This window comes from Diceros bicornis, chromosome 10 (genome assembly GCF_020826845.1).
Source record: "Diceros bicornis minor isolate mBicDic1 chromosome 10, mDicBic1.mat.cur, whole genome shotgun sequence".
In the NCBI taxonomy this organism is placed as follows: Eukaryota; Metazoa; Chordata; class Mammalia; order Perissodactyla; family Rhinocerotidae; genus Diceros; species Diceros bicornis.
Window position 1 is genome coordinate 51,178,978 of NC_080749.1, and position 21,697 is coordinate 51,200,674.

Below are 21,697 nucleotides of genomic sequence, written 5' to 3' on the forward strand. Positions count from 1 at the left end.
CCAATCCTCCTCTTTTTGCTGAGGAAGACTGGCCCTGGGCTAACATCTGTGCCCATCTTCCCCTACTTTATGTGGGACGCCGCCACAGCATGGCTTGACAAGCGGTGCGTTGGTGCGCACCCGGGATCCGAACCTGTGAACCCCAGGCCGCCAAAGTGGAACGCGCGCACCTAACCACTGCACCACCAGGCCGGCCCCCCCAACTTTTTTTTAATGTTAAAAAAAAAGTAATTCTAGAACTTTCACATTAAAAGGAAACACATGTACAGCCAGTGTCACTTGAGTTTTTTAGAGGCTGAATTACATGAGTATTTCATACCTGAATTACATGATAGCCCAAAATTTCCAAATGTCGTTTTTTCATAGCAGATTTTCCTTTTAAGTGAGGGATGTTTCTACAAAAAGCTCTCGAATCCAAAAATTCCAAAGCAATCCTACATAAGATAAAAATAAATATTTACTTCTGAAATGAAAATGAAAAACTAAATAATTACAAGCCTTTCAGGAACAAAGTTGCATCTTTATAAACTTAAAAAAGCCAAATGAATAAATGAGTATACAAGTCATTTTTCTACTTAAACTAGTAATTGATAACAAATAAGCCTACTCATTAGAATTCACACCAAACTGTAGTAAATATATTCATGCTTTCATCCATTTGTTTCTTTGTTCTATATATATATATTTATTATGCACCTGCCATATGTAAGGCACTGTGAGAGATACAAAGATAAAGTGACATAGCTTATAGTCTAACAGAACATATGACGTACACATAGTAAGTAACTATAATGCAGTGTAGGAAACGGCTAAGTGCTATCAGAAAAGTAGAGAGGGATGGGAGCACCAAAGAAGAAGATACTGTTTACTTCCACTGAGGACAACTCAAAGGTTAGCACTTTAGTTAGAGATTCCTAGGCATTGGACAGTGAAGGACAGACATTAAGGCAGAAAGCACAAGTAAAGCAAAGGTACCTAGACAGAATGCATGAGATACATGAGGAGCAGATTCTACTACAATCAATCCTTGATAACTGTGCATTACATTATGCCAAATTTAACGTTTAGATAACAAAATCTCAAACTAAGAAATAAGTTACCTTTCAGCTCCTGATGGCAGCCTTGATCCAACTATTTGGGTATTTGATCCCCAGTGCATTTCTGGCAGTTTTCCCAAAGTTATATTATGGCTTCCATAAGGAAGAGGTTTTTTTCTTTTATCCAAGATACACTCAAAATCTATAAGGAAGTAAGAATTAGGTAAATTCTTACAGGCAAAAGTTTAACATATATTTTAAATACATATACATATATACATAGACATATACATACACACACATGAAAGAATAATGTACCTCCCTAATTATCCAACTAATTTTATATGATCTGGTCCAATGGCACCACTCTGAAAATCAATCAATAGAAATCAACCAGCAAGTATTACTAAACTATAGTATTTAGCACAGAGCCACATTTAGCACCGGGCTAGGCCAAATCACATTAAAGAGTTTTATTTTAATTTCCTTAAATCTCTTGGTCACATTTGGAGGAACCTAACCCAACTCACTGAAAACGAGTAAAGAAAAAGACTGAAGCATATATTCTGTCTTTCCTGTATGAACTGTACATAAGGGTAACTAAATAGTTGATATGGGAAAGTTCTTTTTAGACAAATTCCAGCTAATAAATGCAGAAGGAATGATAGATATAGAATATCACTACTTTGCCTCTCCTAATGAATGATGGATTTAGGCAATAATTTTAATGGCTGCTAAAATCAGTAGGTGAAAAGCTGATGGGAGAACTCTCTAATGCATGAGCTGACAATATACAAACCCACAGATGAATCTTAATATAATAAAAAGAAGAAAACCAGCATTGTGTGTCTTCTGATATGATGCAATAAGAAGTACCCACCACCTATGAAATAGTCTGGCCCCCAAAAACACTAACCTGAATCTAATCAAGCCTCTAGATCTAACTACTGGTTTACAGAATAAACAAGGGATGCAGGAGCATGTTAAATGACACCACAGGGTTGCAACTGGAAAAGTCCAGAATGTAAAAAAAAATTTTTTTCAATAAATAAATTGTAAGGAGAAAAAAGAGAGAAAGGTAACACAGACAAATCAACCAAATTTAATATTTGGATCCCAATTTTAACAAAGAGTAAAATAAAATATATAAGACAATTGAGACATTTGAACATTGACAAGCTATATGATGTTAAGAAATTATTACGAATGGTGGTGGGGTGATAATGATGGTAATGTGGTTATGTATCCTTTTAGATGTACATTCTGATATATTATCTGTGATTTGCTTGAAAAGGATCAGGTGGGACTCTGGTGAGTGAGTGTTGATAATTATTGATACTGGAGAGGGTTCATTATACTATTCTATTTTTATATATGTTTGAAATGTTTCCATAATAAAACAGTCATAAGGGGCCAGCCCGGTGGCGTAGTGGTTAGGTTCGCGTGCTTTGCTTTGGCGGCCCAGGGTTCACAGGTTTGGATCCCGCGCAGGGACCTATGCACTGCTCACCAAGCCATGCTGTGGCAGTGTCCCACATACACAAAATAGAGGAGTATGGGCATGGATGTTAGCTCAGGGCCAATCTTCCTCAGCACAAAGAGGAAGAATGGCCACAGATGTTAGCTCAGGGCCAATCTTCCTCACACACACATACAAAAATCATAAAAGTATTTAAACCAAGAAAAAAAGAGAGAAGAAATGAAAAGAGAAACAATGAAAAAGAAGAAAGAGTAGGTCTAATTATCTCCTTTTTACATATAAGGGAAACTGGGGCACTGAAGCATCTTCAAGTTAATTATCAAACATGAAATATAGTTCTCTCATTAAGAGAATAAATTCTGGAGCTAGAATGCCTAGGTCAAATCCTGGCTCTACCATTTGCCAGCTACATAACCTGGGGCAAACAATAATGTCTCTGGGCCTCAGTTTCCTTATCTGTAAAACAAAATAATTTACATACCCTATAGGTGCAAAATAAATAAATATATTATATATAAAACACGTAAAACAGTGTCTAATACATAATAGCAATATGTAAGTGTATCAATTATTATTGTTGTTACATGAAACTGCAGCATTGTTTGACAGAAGCACATATCAGCAAAAACCCTTAAGGACTGATTAAATATAAACCATAGCATACTCATTCAATGAAATATTATGCAGTCACTAAAAATAATGTATAATTGTATTTGTTGGCATAGAAAAATATTCACAATATATAAACAAAGTTACAAACACTGTAAGATAAACCTTTTTTGGTTTTAAAAATGTCAGAATAGAAAAATAGACTCCAAAAGTAACCAGCATTGTATCATGGGTGATTCTTCTTTTTTATTATCTGTCATTTCTGAGTCTTCTATAGGCATCTATCATGTGATTTTTTTTTCAGTGAGTATATGTTTAATACCTTAAGCAATGCTTCTAATCCATAGTTCTTAATTGTACTATTGTCTTAATTATTGCATATCCTTATATACAAATATTACCAACTAAATCTTATTTTTAATGATTTATATACATTTTCACATAAAAATAAGCCTTTTGACAATGGGAGGTACAAACATGAATTGGAAATACAATGGGCTTGGGATATAAAAATCCTAGATTCAATACTAATTACATGTGTTACACATAACTTTTTCTTCTTTTTACTTTTTTGTATTTTCCAACTGTTTTACAATGGATATATACTATTTCTAGTTTGAAAGAAACTAGACTAGTTAATAAGACAAACAAACAAAAAGAATAAAATTCAATAACAGGAATAAACCGGCCATAGTGCCCGTCACAAAGTTGGTGCTCAGTAATTTTAAATTATATGAGATGGGATTCTAGATCATTTTCATATTCATATTTTAGTGCATTTCCTTCTGTGAGCATTACTTTTACAGGATTATATCTATCTTTTAAACAGTACAGAGAGATAAACAGGAGTGTATCTACCTTTTAAAACAACCCTCTGAGAGACTGCAAGTTGTCCCCCAATACCTAATACTTCCCTTCATTTTTAACAATAGAGTCCCTAAATCTTAGTTGGGTACATGGCCACCCAGAATGAAAACCACATTTTCTAAACTCACTTGCAGCCAAGTGTGGCCATGAGGTATAATTAAAAATGGTATGTGCAACTTTAGGGAACTGTGCTTAAAGGGACACCCTTCCTTTTCCTCCCCTCCTCCTTCTGCTTGGATTGTGGATGTGCTGGCGAAAGCAGGAGCAGCCATCTTGGACCATGAAGTGGAAGCTACATGCTCAGGATGGTAAGATTATAATAAAATAGAAAGATCCTGTATCTTTAATGTTTGTGGAGCTGGCATCCCTGCCCCGGACACCTTCTGTGTACAGAAGAAGGAAATAAACTTTAAGTTCCCGTTATTTGTGTATTTTTGTCACTGAAAACCAAACCTAATCCTGACTAATATAAAACCAAACCACTGACAGTATGTGTGTGTAGTGCGAGAGGAGGGTATTAATGATTATCTCGTTCAGCCTCCTGCCGAGTGCAGAAATCACACATCCACACCATCATCTGATCATCCAGCCTCTGCCTGAACATTTCTTCTTCACAAGGCAGCCCATTATATCATTTTTCAATAAGTCTTTCATAAAATTCTCCTTATACTGAGTTAAAAATCTGCTTACTTTAATTTTTACCATTTTTTCTACTTGAGATAGAGATATCCAAGTCTTCTTTCAAATAATAATCCTTCAGACATTTTTAAACAGTTACGCTCCCCATAAGACTTCTAGTTTTCAGACTTAACATTCCTTTTTTTTAATAAAATTTATCGAGCACTCACTATGTTCCAACAGCGGTGCTAAATGCTTTTCAGGCAATATGTCGTTAATCGTATTAAGCAGACATTATTATCCTCATTTTACAGATAAAGAAACTAATAAGGTTCAGAGGTTTAGGAATTTGTTTAAGGATTGAAATCTATGCAGTCCCAGTCCTCTCTAGTTCTAAGACATGATTTCTAGATCCTTTGTTTCTAGGCTCTATTTGTCTCTCATAAAATGCAACACTCACAAAAGAACTAAGATGTGTCTGAAGGACAGAATACAGTGGGACTACCAACTGTCTTGTTATTAATAATATAGTCTTTAACAGTACTTGATTTTTGGCAACCACTTACATTATTCATTTATATCAAGCTTATAATCCTTTAAAACATCCTGTATGTATGCAGAGGTTTTCTAAATCTAAATTTAGGAAGTTTATGTTAATCCTCTTAAAATTTCATCTTTTCATTTAAACCCACCACTTGACATGTGCAAGTTTTTTTAATCTTATATGGCCATCCAACATATCAGCTAGCTTTATATATCGACAACTAAATCTGAATGACTTCTACAACCAGACCACTGAGAAACAAGCTTAACCAGATTTGGTTGAGCACATACCTATGGACATCTTCATCCAGGTTGATAATCCAACTCCGTTTTTGAGATGAACTTAAAACAAATGTAATTGAGATAAGAAGTCATTTCCCTGACTTTAGTGCACCGAGTGGAGAGGACAGAATCTTCTGAAGACCCAGAAATGTTCAGTGAATACGAATCTGGGTTTTACTTAGAATTGGTGAAAGACTGAACTTAAAAAAAATTTTTTTGAAGAACAGCAAAATGCCAATGGTTATCAAAGCTGGCCATGGGAACTTGAGGATTCACTGTACTGTTCTTTCTACTTTTGTCTGTTTGAAAATTTTCAAGATAACTTGAAAAAATTCAAAAAAACTTTTTAAAATTCCAATTGATGAGATGATTCTATTTAAATTAGTTTGGTCTTCTGAAAGTAGCTAAGAACCTACCAAAGACTTACCTATTGTGTGGTAATAAGGTGTAAGAACCGAGGCTTTTACAAAATTCATTCCTCCTAGGACCTCTCCTAACATTTTATAAATCTGCTGTTGTGCTCCATTCATGCTGCCAATATCTTTATGAAAATAAAAATAATTAGTTCACTTAAAATAAGTTAATCAGTTTTTGAGTGAAAATCATCCCAAGTCTACAAACTGAAAAATAAAGATTAATATTTCCAACAAGAGCTTCGACGTAATACCATACGCAATGTCATTAAATTCAGTACAAGTTCTTTGCTCTCTACCAAAAGAGGTTTAGTGTCCTAAATATTAAGAAATTCTTATAACACAAATGTCACCTAAAAAATAGTTCCATTAAACAGGTCATGGCACTCTTGGGAACTCTGGCATCATGGTTAGGTTTAACAATAATAACAATGTACTACCTAATAATTTACTTTAGAATTAAACTTCACTATCTGACCCAAAGAAAACTCAAACCTTTATTATACTGTTGTTGACAGAAGCGGTCATGAAACCATGGAATCTGATACTCAGGGCATTCCAAGAAGACTGCTCTATTTAATTCCATAAGACGAAACTGGACCCTCATGTTTAGAGATGAACATAAAACTGAAATTAAAAAAAAAAAAATGATGGATTTTGATAGCTTGAACCTAGCAAAGATGACCCATTTTTTCACATTCATTTATCCCCCCTACTGGTTGATACTTTTATTCTCATATTATAAAATCATTGTATTTCCAAATGCATGCTTTATATTTTAAATTATTACATTCAGTGGCATGATTAGGACCAATGCCTATGTTAATTATGAATGAATGTTATGATTATTAACGTTAAAACTACATTTTTAAAAATACTACCACAGAATTTTCATTGACTTAATATTCTACATTTAGGAACCTATCCTAAGGAAACAAAGATGAGGTCAATGAGTCATGTGTAACAATCATTATTTATAATAATGAAGAATTGGAAATGACCTAAGAGATAAATTTTATTACATCCATATAATGGCAGATTATGCAGACACTAAAAAAATCACATCAAAAAACATTTAACGGCATGGAAAATTGTTCAAAATATAGTTCAATGACAAAAGGCAACACATAAAAGCAAATATATAAATAATCCAAATTTTGTTTTAAAATATATCTAGTAATATAAACATATACATAAGAGCAGGAGAGAGACAGAGAAGAAAGAAATACTCCAAAACATTAAAAGTGGTAGTTTCACTTGGTGGTAAGATTATGACTAATCTTTTATTTCTTATTTTATAATGTTCTGTTTTCCAAATTTTCTACAATAAGCAGGAAATATTTTTATAAACAGAAAAAAAAATTACTTCATTTAAATGCTTCAGTATAGATAGAGCTAAAACTTGTATATAAAGTACAAGTGATAATTAAATTAAAATGTAGATACATACGTTCAAGTTGAGAATCTAATTTGGCTAAGAATTTGATGTTGAAAATTGCCTTTAGCAGATCTTCCGGAAAATATTCAAGGGTAGCCAAAGAGAAACCGAGAAACACTAATATGAGAGGATCCAATGAATCTAAAACAAAATTAAGATTTAAAAAAAAAAAATTTGTAATGTACAGCCGCCTCACATATACATAAGCACACACAGTCACAGTTCAGGTAAACCTAAGTTTTTTAAAAATGATACAAACACAGCCTTGACAAAACTAATCTACACTGTTACAAATCAGGATAGTGGTGAAGTGTTACCTTTAGGTGGGGGTGAAGAGGAAGAGGGACAGGGGAGAAGAAAAGTTAGTAACATTCTGTTTCTTGATCTGGGTACTGATTCTTTGGGTGATTAAATTTGTATAAATTCATACTATATGAATGAATATAGTATGACTATATCCTTAGTATATTCTATATAGTATATAGTATATATATAATATATATTATAGTATGAATATATCCTTGGAATATATCCTTAGTAAGGATATGCGAACATTCCTGTATTATTATTATACTTCCATTAAAAGTTTTTTAACTTGCCTTCAAAAGAGAAAAGAATTCAAAACAAAAGGTCAGTTGTGTATGTAAAAAGGAGAAGTGATCCTAGTCTCTATATACTGATGATAATAACATAAGAGTTCTCAAAAATTTGTTAGGTATCATTCTAAGCACTTTACAAATATTAACTCATTTAAACCTCATTTCAATATACAGTAGGAACAATTATTATCTCTGCTTTACAAATGAGTGTACGAAGGCACAGAGAAGTTAAATAACTTGTCCAAACTCACATGGTTAGCAAGTGGAGGGTGAGATTTAAGCTGCAGAATCCAACTGCAGAGCCTGGACCACTATACTGTGCTGCTCTCTAGGGATCTCCAGGCTGAGTGTAGACATGGATGAAACTCAGGTCTCACCTGGCACCTCCTCCCTTACCCGTCATTCAGCAGCATGGCACATGTCACAGAGTATAAGGCTTAAGGTTATTTACCTGATTTGCCTCATCCAAGAGACATTTCTGTGAAAGGGAAGGGGTCATCTAAAACACACTATTGGCAGCAATATTCTTATAGAGGACAAAAAAGACGTTAAATCTTTTCTTTTGGATTTTTTGCTACGTTTATTTAATAAAGCAAGATCAAATCATAAACAAGGTTAATAGTGACAATCTCTACCAGCAAAACTGATCTGTCAAAACTAATATTTATTCAAAATAAAGAGAATTATTACTCCATTAGTTATTTAAAATTTTATTTATAAAGGTCTCCAAGAATTTTCCAAACATTCTCTCATTAAGTCTTAAAAAATCAAAGCTGTGGGGCCGGCCCGGTGGCGCAAGCGGTTCAGTGCGCGTGCTCCGCTGCGGCGGCCCGGGGTTCGCTGGTTCGGATCCTGGGCTCACACCAACTCATTGCTTGGCAGGCCATGCTGTGGCGGCGTCCCATACAAAGTGGAGGAAGATGGGCACGGATGTTAGCCCAGGGCCAGTCTTCCTCAGCAAAAAAAAGAGGAGGATTGGCAGATGTTAGCACAGGGCTGATCTCCTCACACACACACAAAAAAAAATCAAAGCTGTACTTCTTAACCTTTCTTCTCTTATACTCTTTATTAAAAAAAAAAAAAGGATGTACTTTCATTTCCTTCTGGTTGTGATACATGACTGAACAACCAGGAGAGCATACTCTAAGTCTTATCTTTCTACATATAGTTTTGTTACAAAAAAGGGGTATAGGGCCAGCCCTGTGGCTTAGCGGTTAAGTGCGCGCACTCCGCTGCTAGCAGCCTGGGTTCGGATCCTGGGCGCGCACCAATGCACCGCTTGTCTGGCCATGCTGAGGCGGCGTCCCACATACAGCAACTAGAAGGATGTGCAGCTATGACATACAACTATCTACTGGGGCTTTGGGGGGAAAATAAATAAATAAATAAAAAGGGGCATATAGGAATGCCACACATGCATACACCCACACATAAACAAACATAGACACATCACAGTCCCATTTTACTTGTCTATTAGAGACACAGTAATAGACATGCTTAGACACTATCTGGCCCATGGATCCCACAAAAATGTAGCAAAGTCCACGAGCATGACAGTGCCATAATTAACGTATTTATACTGGTCTCTCACCAGCCTAATTAGAGGTCTATAGGTCTAGAGAAACATACCCTAATGTATAGCCTAACGCCTTCTGCTGGACATGGAAGCTCTCAGTTAAGTATTCTGGTGGATGGCAGACTGGGTATTTCTTACTCTCTAGGCACAGCAAAAAGCTCCGAGGAAACTAGTCTCTGGCTGTCTTTCCAACCTCTTCTCCTACCTACTCAGTCTCCCTCACTCCACTCCTGCCACAATAAATCTGCTGTTCCTGGAAGAAATCAAGGATGTTCTCACCTCAGGGCCTTTGCACTTGCTTTCTTAGTCCTGAGATTCTCTTCCTCACCTATTGCCATGGATCACTCTCAATTCATTCAATCCATGGTCAAATGACATCTCCTCAGAGGTGGTCCCTGATACCCTTATCTAAAGGGCACTCCATCTCACCCACCCCACTATGTTCCATCCTACACACTTACCCTGCTCTAATGTTCTTGAATACTTATCACCACCTGACCGTATATATTTATTTATTGTTTATGCCTGTCTCCTCCCACCAGAAAGTAAATTCAATGATGGTGGAGTCTGTTTTTATTCTCTCTGCATCTCCAGTGACTAGAAGATTGCCTGACAAGAAGTACTTGGTGAATGTTGACTGAAAAGCAGTAACTACTGAGCCAGATATTTCACTTCTACAACTTCCACATCAAACTGACAAGTAAGAGGTGTGAGTCTGAGAAGAGAAGCCCCATAAAGCCCTATTCCTTGAAGGTCAAACAGTCCCAAACACAGTTCAGGACTCAAAATAAAGAATGAAAAGGAAAAACAGTCACTTCCTACCTCTGCTGTCCTCACATACTGCTTCTGCTAAGGCCAACAGTAGGAAGGACTATTTCTATTCTACTTTTTTCCAGTACTGAAACACTATTTAAAGACTTTTTTAACAGACACATAATAATTAGCACCAGAGTAGCAACCTTTCTAACAACTAAGGCTCTTAAGAAATATTTGTTTTCTATTAAAAAAAACTCAAACTATTAAAATTGACAGAAACAATCAGATGTTATATGTCTCCAGATGTGATACAAACTTCAAGTACATAGCACCACATACAAGGCATTTTTGCTGAAAATGTTTTATCTGAATCTAATCAATCATCTATACCTAACTTCTAATACACTAGAAATATAGGAGATGGAGAAGCAAGTTCAAAGAAAGCACTCAGACAAATCTAGAATGTGGCATAATTCACAATAAATGGCCAATCTCTTTTACAAAAGATAAATATCGAGAAAAAAAGATAGGGAGAAAGTGACATAACAACTCAACATTGGTTGCTTAAAAAAATTTATAAAAGACAAGTTGGGGGCCGGCCCCGTGTCTTAGCGGTTGGGTGCGCGCGCTCCGCTGCTGGCAGACCGGGTTCGGATCCCGGGCGCGCACAGACGCACCGCTTCTCCGGCCATGCTGAGGCCGCGTCCCACATACAGCAGCTAGAAGGATGTGCAACTGTGACATAAAACTATCTACTGGGGCTTTGGGGGAAAAGATAAATAAATAAAATTATAAAAAAAAAAAAGAGACAAGTTGGTAACAATTGGAAAATCTGACTATGGTCTGAATAGGTAGTAGATGGTACTTATTCATTTTCTTAAGTGTAATACTGGTATTGTGCTTATATAGGAGAATGTCCTTATAACCTGAAATATTTAGGGCTGGCACTTCAAATGGTTCATCACACACACACACACACAGAGCATGTGTGGCAAATTGTTAATCATTATTCAAATAATTCTGAGTGTACAGATTTTGAGTATACAGTACACAGATGTTAGTTATATTGTTCTTTTAATTTTTCTGCGTCTTTGATAACTTAGATAACAAAAAGTTAGAAAAAAAAAATGTTTCCCCTAAGTCAATCCCGAGCAAAGAAAAAAAGAACAGAGAACATTCTAGACTATAAGAGTCTAAAGAAATAACAACCTAACGCAGTAAGTGAACCTTGATTGGATGTTGGGTCCAAAATAACCACTCTGAAAGGTATTTTGGGAATAATGAGGGAGATTTAAATGTGGATTGTGTATTAAATATTAGGGGACTGTTAATTTTCTTAGGTCTATTAACATTATGGTGGTGATACAGGAAGGTCGTTATTCTTAGGAGGTGTTTGCCTAAGCAATTAGGGGTGAAAGAGCACAACGCCTACAACTTACTGTGAAATGGCTTACAAAAAATAAGAGAGCTAAAGAGACAAAGAGTAAAGCAAATATGATAAAATGTTAACAATTACTGAATCTATCCAGTGAGTATATAGGCGCTACTTGTCTGATTCTTTCAATTTTTTCTGCAAGTTTGACATTTTTCGTAATAATTAAAGTTTCAAAAATAAATCCAAAACATTTTTTTAAGGTATAGAACTCACGGCTATCATGGTTACCCTTTAAATGACAGATATCTTTTAGAGTAGCAGCAACAGTATCCTCCGAACTACTCATTCAATGTATTACCAAACAATATACCTACCTAGGTAAGAATTAAGGTGTTGAATGCAAGTTCTGAAAAATTCATCCCTTTGAGGTGGATCATAGTTCAAGATGCTGAATGGAAGAATAATAGCAAGGATCGCAAAAGGATGGATCTATATAAACAGAACAAAAATGTTATTATTTAAACTTTAGTAAAACAAAACAAAACTCAACCTAATTATCATTTTAGGTAGAAGTCTTTATCTACTATGCTTATAGTTAAATGAACATGCTCATAGTTAAATGATAAACGTATCCCCCCTGTTTATTAAGTTTTCTACCCTGCTATAATCTATTTAATTCCACCGCTAATTTTTAGTAACTCTAAGTGTTAATGCAGAAAAAACAAATCAGATAATCTACAAATTAATTTTGTTAGGTGTAAAATCCTGTTCCAGAATTCATTAGTCATTCAAATGACTAGGAAATAGTATCACTGATTTCCACGATATCAGTGCATTTACAGATTCATCAAATAATATAGTTAAGCAAGTCTCTTATAAACATCAGAATTCATTTTCCTTTCATTCATTCACTTTTTATTTTATTATTCACTCATTCATCTAACACTTAATAACTGTCAGGCACTATGCTAAGCAAATAAAGACAGACTTTTATTTTCATCTGTGAGAAATATTGTCTTCTAACTAAAAGCCTTATCCTGACACATATAATAGATTTTGTAAGTGAGCATCTTCTCACATAATCCAAAAAGCAGCATTTTACAAGTTCCAGAAATAAATCCGTAATAAGATGCACTGACAATTTAAGAATCCTAAAATACTCATAATTTTCTCAGTTTGCACGCTTTTGAATATAGTTGTTTTTAAATAGCAAAAAGTGTATTCAAACTTTTGAATATAGTCGTTTTTAAATAGTAAAAGTAATATCGCAGGATTACAGAAAATAAGAAAAACAAAAATCATTCATACTCCACTATCCTAATACAACTAGTATTGTTTCAAGTATTTTCTTCTAGTCAATGAATTTTGACTACTGATCTTAACAACATTGCAATGAACCAAAGGATGACTGCTTATCTGCCCAAATCTGCACTACTGGAGGAAGAGGCTTTAAGGGAGGAGAACAAACTGCTGAACCAGAAACTAGACTTTAATTTTTAAACTTCAAATTCCAATCAAGTTCTCAAAGTACCTATGATAAACATTTATGCTTCTAGAGGTTGACAACTATATAAAACTAATGTGTGACATTTCAATTTCACCTTTTCAATCTGCTGAATGACCACTGAGGCTATCCTATCAAGTAGCAAAGTATTGAGGTAGTTAGTTCTAGAAATAAAAGATGCAACTCTTGCAACATTTCTGTGATTAATTTCATCCATCAAATGCTGTAAAGTAGCAACTGTTTCTTCAAGGACTGAATCAGCAAACCAGTCTCCTTTTAAAGATTTAATTTCTTCCCATAACAGATTCAAATTGTTGCATTTTTGTAGTCTCTGATGAGCATAGTGATCTAATTTTTGAAGTAGTTTCAGCTGTTTCCCAGTATTACTATCCAGATACATGTGATCATACTGAATCCATCTTAAAACAGATGTGGCAAAACCATTCAGGTCACCTAGGTCACACTGTGGCAAAACTGCTTCAATTCGAGATATTCCCGCTTCATCTAGGTGAGGAGAAGGAAGCATCGAAATAGCACAGACCAAGATGCAAATCTCACTAGGTACAACACTAATTTTCAAATAACTATCAAGAAAGAGGGGAAAAAAGAAGAACAAAATTAATAAATCAGCAACAAAACCCAAAATATATGTATTAAAATATGAATATATAATTATTACAATTAACAGGTGTGATACGCTTAATATGTAATATTCAAGAAGCATTAGATAAATTCTAAGATGACAGGTCCATAAAGAGTTACTAAGGGAAGCCTTAAGCACATCCCAAATTTTTTTATGCAAAAATAAAAGTATAGGCCCTGACAAACAAAAGGGCAGTGTCAGGAAAATGTTTCCAGGACTGTTGCTGGAGACAGAATTTGGACTAAATTTCTGATATGACCTGTCCGGAGCTGGTATGACCTAGTACAGGCCCTAGCATATAGTGATCACTCAATAATATTGGTTCCCTTCTTCTGCTATATAAGAAGTCTAACCTTAAAAAACACCCAGAAAACACAGGACATACAATTGACTCCCTTCTCTATTCCTCCTTTCCCAAAGCCCCCATGGTAAGAGTGCCACCACCAGGACAGCGGTTATTAAAATACAAATAAAAAACTGGGAGCTTTTAAAGAACCTTTAGGTTTAGAAGTACTGGAAGAGATAATCAAATCTAAATTAAAACAAAATTGAGTTACTTTTTAAAATATTAAATTAGCATATTAAAATAATCATAATATTCAACACTAGCAAGGGTGCATTGATATAGGCATTCTCATTCATTAATAGTAAACCTAAAAAGTTGGGTGTCACCTTTCTGGAAAGTAATTTAGCAGTATGGCTCAAGAACTTCAAAAGTAATTATATCATTTGACATGATCAATCCCTGTGTAAAAAACTAGCCCAAGAAAATATTCTAAAATGCAGGCAAAGATTTGTGTTATGTTATTCATCATATTTTTAATGTGGCTAAAATCTGAAAACAATGTAATACCCAATGATGGGGAATAGTTAAGTGAATTAAGGTAGTCATATGATGGGTATCCAGTCAAAAACATTTACAAATAGTTTTAAATGATGTGGGAAAATGCTGATAAAGTTAAGTGGTGGTGGTGGGGAAATACAGAACTGCATGTTCATGATTCTCAACTATGAAAGAAAAAAAAAAATATATATATATATATATATACATACACACACAAATATGTATGTAAGTACACACCACAAGGAAATAAACCAAATTGTTGACAGTAGATGAATGGGTTTATAAATGATTTTTATTTTTTTCTTTATATTTTTTTCTATTTTCCAAATGATTTTTGTCTCATGTCAGATGAGTAACGTGCCAATGTCATAACAGGTTTGAAGAAGGCACACCTCACACAATAGTGTGAACACCCGATCCTCATGCTCATGCACCACAAAAGGATCTCAAAATTATTTTTATATCATATTGGGCCCATTGCCTGACACAAAGTAGGTACTCAGTAAATACTAAATGAATATATTATTCTTATAACCACAAAAATTTAATACATTGTTTTATATAAATAAAAGAAAGACCCCAAAAGCTGTATCTGTTTGCAGAACTGACCCGAGGGAGAGAACTCTCAGTATTTGCCAATCTTGTGATACTTGTCTAAAAATAAACCCCCAACCACACAATCTCTCCAACCTCCACTTGATGTTTTTCCTTATGACACTTCCTCAGATTCCAAAACTTACATATGCATGTGTGTTTATTTATAATACCACCATCACAGACAAAATTAGAAAATAAAACAATACCAAGTGTTGGCGAGGATGTGCAGCATCAGGAATGCTCACATTCTGCTAGTGGGAATACAAACTGCTACAGCCACTTTAGAAAACTGTTTTGCAGATCTACTGAAGATGAACATATGTATAACCTATGAACCAACAATCATACTCCTTGGTAAATAGCCACAGAAATGCATACATATTTTCACTAAAAGATATGTATGAGGATATTCATAACAGCACTATTTATAATAGCCAAAAATTGGAAATAAATCAAATATCCATCAACAGTAGAATGGATAAAAAAATTCTGCTATATTCTTACAAGAGAATACTAGACAGCAAAAACATGGGTAAATCTCATAAACATAATATTGAACAAAAGAAGCCAGACACAAAACTGGCAAAACTAATCCATGTACTTAGAAACAGGAATAGTAGTTAACCTGGGCAGGGGAAGGAGGAGGGAGAAGGGTAATGAGGAGGGGATGTATATATTTTACGCAGATTCTATTTCAATACATTAAAAAAAAAAACATATTATTCCAGTACATGAACTCCCTGGGTTTCCCAAATGGTTTCAGGAACTATTTATATAAACACTTATGTGAACTAGTTTAATTAGATTGTGTTCCTTCACAGAATCTGCACTAAAGCAGGGGAAGGTGAGTATTCTGAAGCATAAGCACCTACAATTTTATATAAAAATATCTCAACTAATTTTTTTGATAAAATTTTAAACTACAGAGATATATAAGGGCTCTCACTACTCAGAATTACTAAGCTTCAACATTGTCATATTTGCTTCTAGTCTTTTTACAAAGGAAATAAAATATTACGGATAAAATGAAATCCCCTTTGACACTCCCACTCCTGTCTTATTTTTCTGTTAGCATACCCACAGGCAAACAGTATTGTATAATTTAATTTTTTTAAAAACACTGTGCAAGGGCCAGCCCCGTGGCCTGGTGGTTAAGTTTGGCACGCTCCACTTCAGCAGCCCAGGTTCGCAGGTCCGGATCCTGGGCAGGGACCTACACCACTCGTCAGCCATGCTGTGGCAGCAACCCACATATAAAGTGGAGGAAGATTGGCACAGATATTAGCTCAGGGCTAATCTTCCTCAAGCAAAAAAAGAGGAAGATCGGCAACAGACATTAGCTCAGGGCAAATCTTCCTCAGCAGAAAAAAAACAAACTGTGCAGACCAGACAAATCATTACCTGGGCCGGTTTATGATATCTAATTTAGAACATAAAATTCTTAATTTAGGGGTTATGTGAAAGTCTATGCTAAATATGGAAAGGGTGAAGAAACAATAATCCTGCATATAATTACCTTGACAAGAAGAAGAAAGTTATTTATTCAAGAAAAGGGTGAACTTTTTTATACCACACCTAATATGCTAAATTCTCATCTGCTAAAGTGCCACCACTTATTTTTCAATTCAAATCCTTCTTAATCATAATGGCTATCACTTTATAATAGAAATCATTTTCAACTACATGCCCATCTTTTGATTATGGCATAGAGTCCCATGCCTGGTCTTTCAGAAATCACAATAAGAAATCATACCAGCAAGAAAAAAATGGAGGGGAAAAAATTAATCTGGTTTTAATTTCACTCAAGTTATTATTGTAATCTTTAAAATAAAAATTTCTAACGGAAAACTCCATTTTAGCATAATGAAAATTCATGGAAAACTGAATAACTTCTTAGTTGAAATATGAACAGTATATCCATAGAAAAGCAGAGAATTTTAAATTATAAAGGGAAAATTCTATATGAAAATACTTTTTCACTAATATTATCCTCATATATTTTAAGAATTACAAATTAAAAAGTTTAATATGCCTTAAAACAGGCAAGCAGACTGAAGGCCCCTAAATATGAGTGCTCCCAAACGGAGTTTTGCCTTGTTCAGCAGATCCAATCTCTTCGTGGTTATTCTATTCCTGCAGGAAAGGAGAATGGCTTGGCTTTTACTGTTATTCACGCCTTAGGGAATTCATCACCCTACTGCCTCATTTCCATTTCAAAATACACCAAGCATAAGCATTGGCAGAATGGGCGTGGGGGGAGATAAGTGTCTTGATGTTTTCAATAATAAGCTACCCAATTCTGCCTCCAAAAGTTTCAACAAGTCTATACACAATTAAAGAAAAACATTGAGGCTAGATTACAAAATAAAAGACTAAACAAAACTTCTATTTTAATCTTACCTAAGTAGTAATTCTCTGAGTTTCACAAAAAGCTCTTTACTTTGAAAATGTAGAAAAATCAGTGCTTGAGTTATCTTCAATAACTCTATTGGTTTATAGCTATCCAAATGTTTATGGAGAATTGAAGCAATTCTAAAAAGAATGATAAAATATATATTATAAGCAGTTCATTCATTTATTTATTAAACATTTACTGAGGAGCTCTTTCATTCCAGACATGCTCTGTGCTAGAGAAACAACAATGAATGAGAAAAGGTTTTCTATTCTTGAAGAACTGTCTCAAGATGGCGATAGAAATGTAAACAAAACAGAATGGGCAAGAGCTATCAATGAAGTGTGAATGAAACAATATTTAATTACCAATAGTAAGAGAAAAGAAAAGCATAACTCCTAACTAGAAATCCTTAAATAGAAAAATCTCACAGAACAGCCATTAAAATTCCATATTCTTCCCCTCAAAAAAATCTTTAGCAAGGGGCCAGCACAGTGGCGTAGTGGTTAAGTTCACGCACTCTGCTTCAGCGGCCCAGGGTTCACTGGTTTGGATCCCACGCATGGACCTACGCATCGCTTTTCAAGCTATGCTGTAGCAGGTATCCCACATATAAAGTAGAGGAAGAGGAGTACAGATGTTAGCCCAGGGCCAATCTTCCTCAGCAAAAAAGAGGAGGATTGGCAACAGATGTTAACTCAGGGCTAATCTTCCTCATACACAGAAAAAAAATCTTTACCAAGAATTACTAACAATTAGCAAAATCCATTTAATTTTCTTCCTTAAATCCACCTGCCCTCTAAAGGAGATGCTTAAAAGCAATGGGAAATGCTAAGAGTCAGAAGTTGGGAGAATTAGGGCAGAAGGAATATTAAAAAAGGAATATATAATAGATAATGAAAAATTATATATAATCTGAATCATGTATTTTTTTCCTTCTTAAATGTCGTTAACAAAATAGCCAATATATGGTGGTACGATTTCAAGGTAACAACTGTGGTGTGAAACAGTTCAAATTCACATAGATGTTAAGTGTTCTGCAGAAACTATCCTTTCGAAAAGTAGAGTCCTGCTCTATGCTCTCCACTTTCCTAGATTATGATGCTCTGCTTGAGAATAACAGCAGCAGCAGATGAAATGAAAAATGCTATAAAAAATTTTTAAATTTCCATTTGAAAAACAAACTATTTAGAAAACAAACAATACCTTAAGTGTTAATTTCGTATTTCTTCAAAACCAACAGCTAGATTATAGAAAAAAACAATTTTTCCTCAAAAACATAAGTACTTATGAATGACAACTAAACATCATGAGTTTCAGGAAAAACTACTTTTTAATCAGATGTGAATTTCGGCTTTCCATCTCCTCCATTGCTCCCATTACTGCCAGGGCTTGCTGGCTGGTTAGCTCCTCTGACATCAATAACATAGTCGACTTAAGTCTAGAAGCAAAGAAAAATATTTTTATGTTGAAAAAATGATAATTAGCTTATAAAAAAAATTTTTTTAAGAACAGTTCTTAAGTAACGAATAGAAAAGAAATAATATAAACAAAAACTAAATTCAATATATAATTCCAATTTTCTTCCCACATCATTGGGTATAATATAAAATATTATTGAATTAAAAAAACGCTGTTTTCTTCAAAGCAATTAAGGCCTTAGTATAATCTAATCTTAAACTGTCTCAAAAAATATAGACAAAAGGTTTTTTAATTGATTTTTCAAATAAGATAAGGTTACAATGGTTATAAATGCAATGATTCAGTAAAATTATTCAGTACTAGAGAGCTAAAGAACAAACAACTGACATTCTGACAATATCCCAATTTTTAAAAATTGAGTAACATCTGATCAGGAAGTCAATATACCCGCATATTAACAGAAATCTTGTATACTGAGTACTTGCTATAACACTATAAATTGAAAATTTACAAAGATGGTCCATTTTGAAACCATCCAAAGTAGTGCCGTAATAAAAATATCTAAATATAAGTGTGTCTTTTAGAATAATTTAGAAGGCAAGCCCAAAACATGAAATCTGAAGAAAGCAGGATAAACTAACTTTCCATTCATACTGGATAGTTTCACACAATGCTTTTCACCAACCAACTTCAAACCCAGCTTCTCCTTTTCCCAACTACTTATGTCCACATTTTTCTCTCACTTTTCGGTCTGCCCACAGCATTTACTATTGACATCACTAATTTGAGTACTTATTGATAAACTACATTGCAGTGTCATGGTATTTACATATTTCAACTACATATTTCTATCCTGTCAGTTGGAATATAAATTCCTGGAAGGCAAGGACCTAGTTAAATTCAACTTTTGTACTGCTTTAACATATGAGATTTTAACAGTACTTGGTAACAAAAAAAAAGGGAAAGATTCCAATAAAAGTTTTCTTAATAATAATCTTGTTCTCATCTTGATACAGTCTCTTAAAATATACCCCTAAATTTCTTCATATAATTCAAATGACTCAAAAATAAAACTCCATGAAGTTTCTGCTAACAGAGGAATGACGCAGACACCTCTATTATGTAACTCCAGGAACCTCTGCTCAACTGAATCTACTAAGCGTACTTATCTGTTTGCTCATACGTAGTAATCATGTATTAATTTAATATTTGCTCATCTTTATATCCCAAATATTTCTATCTACTTCAATATCTGGCAAAACTGGAAATTCTTAAAAGATGAGAGACAAATCAAATTCGCTCAAACCTGACATATACCATTGGGAACGTACACATTGGGAACACATACCAAGGTGCATAATAAATGCTTTTGATAATGAATGTGAAGACAACAAAGCATAAAATGGTCCATTGTTTGGACTACTAGAATTCTGAATATTCCACACCCTATGGGTGGTGTGGATCTTAAACCTGTGTGTAAAACCAGTCACAGGGCCTAGGAAGGGAGCATACTAGCACTCCAATGGTGTTCTCCTTCATCCATTGCTGTGTTGGCCATCACCAGGGGGTTACTGGCCCACTTTCAAAACACAGTAGTAGACAGAGTTTGAGATGTAAATTAGAATAATCAGAGAAAGAATCAAGGAGTAGAGCATAAGAGATTATTTTCTCTTCCATGGTTGAATCGGGGGGGGGGGGGGGGTTTGCGCCTTGCACAACTTCGAGATCTAAGTTTGAAGGCTCCATATACTCTCAACAAGAAAAGTAAAGCATTTTTAGCTGAACTTACTGTTTCTTTTCTTCAGGTCCTGCCAAGGGTCCCAATGCTACAAATAATTTTACAAAACTAGCAGGGTGGTCAAACAGAGGAATCATTTCAGTTAGCCTCTTTTTAGCCTTTATAATAAATTCAAAATTATGAAACTGTAGAGAGTGGTAAAGATGAAGTATTTTACTGATGGATTCCAAATCAAGGTGGTTCACATTGCTTAAAAACACTTCATTACACTTTTCTAATAGTGGGTAATAACTATATTTAATATTTCGAAGAAACTGTACTATTCTTCTTGCAATGGAGACTTGGGAAGAATCTACGGTGTCAAAAAGAAGTTCTGTTTTGTTCACTAATTGTTCTTGAAAACGTTGTGATATTAAAGAAGATATGCTGACCATCAAAACAGACAAGGACCTGAAAAAGGGAAAAGATGCAAATATTTTTACATTTTTTAAGAATAATGAACAATTCTAAGACTAAATAATTAGATATGGAAAGAAACTGGTAAAAATCTCGTGGGTTTTATACCACACAATTTTTCTCCTAAATACTAGCAGGACTTGAACTCAGATCTCCTAATAACTGAACCCCTTTAGATAAAAAAGTATTGAAATAATATTTTTTACTGAGTGTATACAATATCTCATTTTATAGATAGCTGCTTTGGAGGAAAATATTTTAGTGAAATTTATTCAGAAATCACTTTGGACCAACAGCCTATTAATGCAACATTAAAAGTCTCATTTTATATTTTTGGAAGTACACTTCACTTTGTTACTCCTTTCTCTGTATATCTGTAATTTACTAATAAAAATCTTGGCAAAATATTTCTCACTAGTGAATGATTTCATCTTTTTAATGTTTCGTGCTAGATTGATATTAATATACAACAGTAAGACGATACTAAACATAAGGTAGCATTTAATAT

At 34.4% G+C, this 21,697-nt stretch overlaps 1 protein-coding gene and 1 non-coding gene across 5 annotated transcripts in view; both read right to left on the reverse strand.

The window, feature by feature from the left end:
- FASTKD1 (FAST kinase domains 1) overlaps positions 1–21,697 on the reverse strand; it is a 32,654-nt gene that overhangs the window by 764 nt on the left and 10,193 nt on the right. For all 4 annotated transcript variants that reach the window (XM_058549205.1, XM_058549204.1, XM_058549207.1 and 1 more), the window contains exons 5-14: positions 20,785–21,183; positions 18,904–19,014; positions 17,582–17,713; positions 13,195–13,681; positions 11,968–12,082; positions 7,300–7,428; positions 6,345–6,476; positions 5,864–5,977; positions 1,101–1,239; positions 320–434 (exon numbers count right to left, since the gene is read on the reverse strand). In XM_058549205.1, the coding sequence (XP_058405188.1) occupies positions 320–434; positions 1,101–1,239; positions 5,864–5,977; positions 6,345–6,476; positions 7,300–7,428; positions 11,968–12,082; positions 13,195–13,681; positions 17,582–17,713; positions 18,904–19,014; positions 20,785–21,183 (1,873 nt within the window). The remainder of the gene's footprint in view (positions 1–319; positions 435–1,100; positions 1,240–5,863; positions 5,978–6,344; positions 6,477–7,299; positions 7,429–11,967; positions 12,083–13,194; positions 13,682–17,581; positions 17,714–18,903; positions 19,015–20,784; positions 21,184–21,697) is intronic.
- On the reverse strand, positions 14,927–15,029 carry LOC131411102 (small nucleolar RNA U13). Its single transcript, XR_009221494.1, has one exon. It is a non-coding gene; the product is annotated as a small nucleolar RNA U13 (small nucleolar RNA).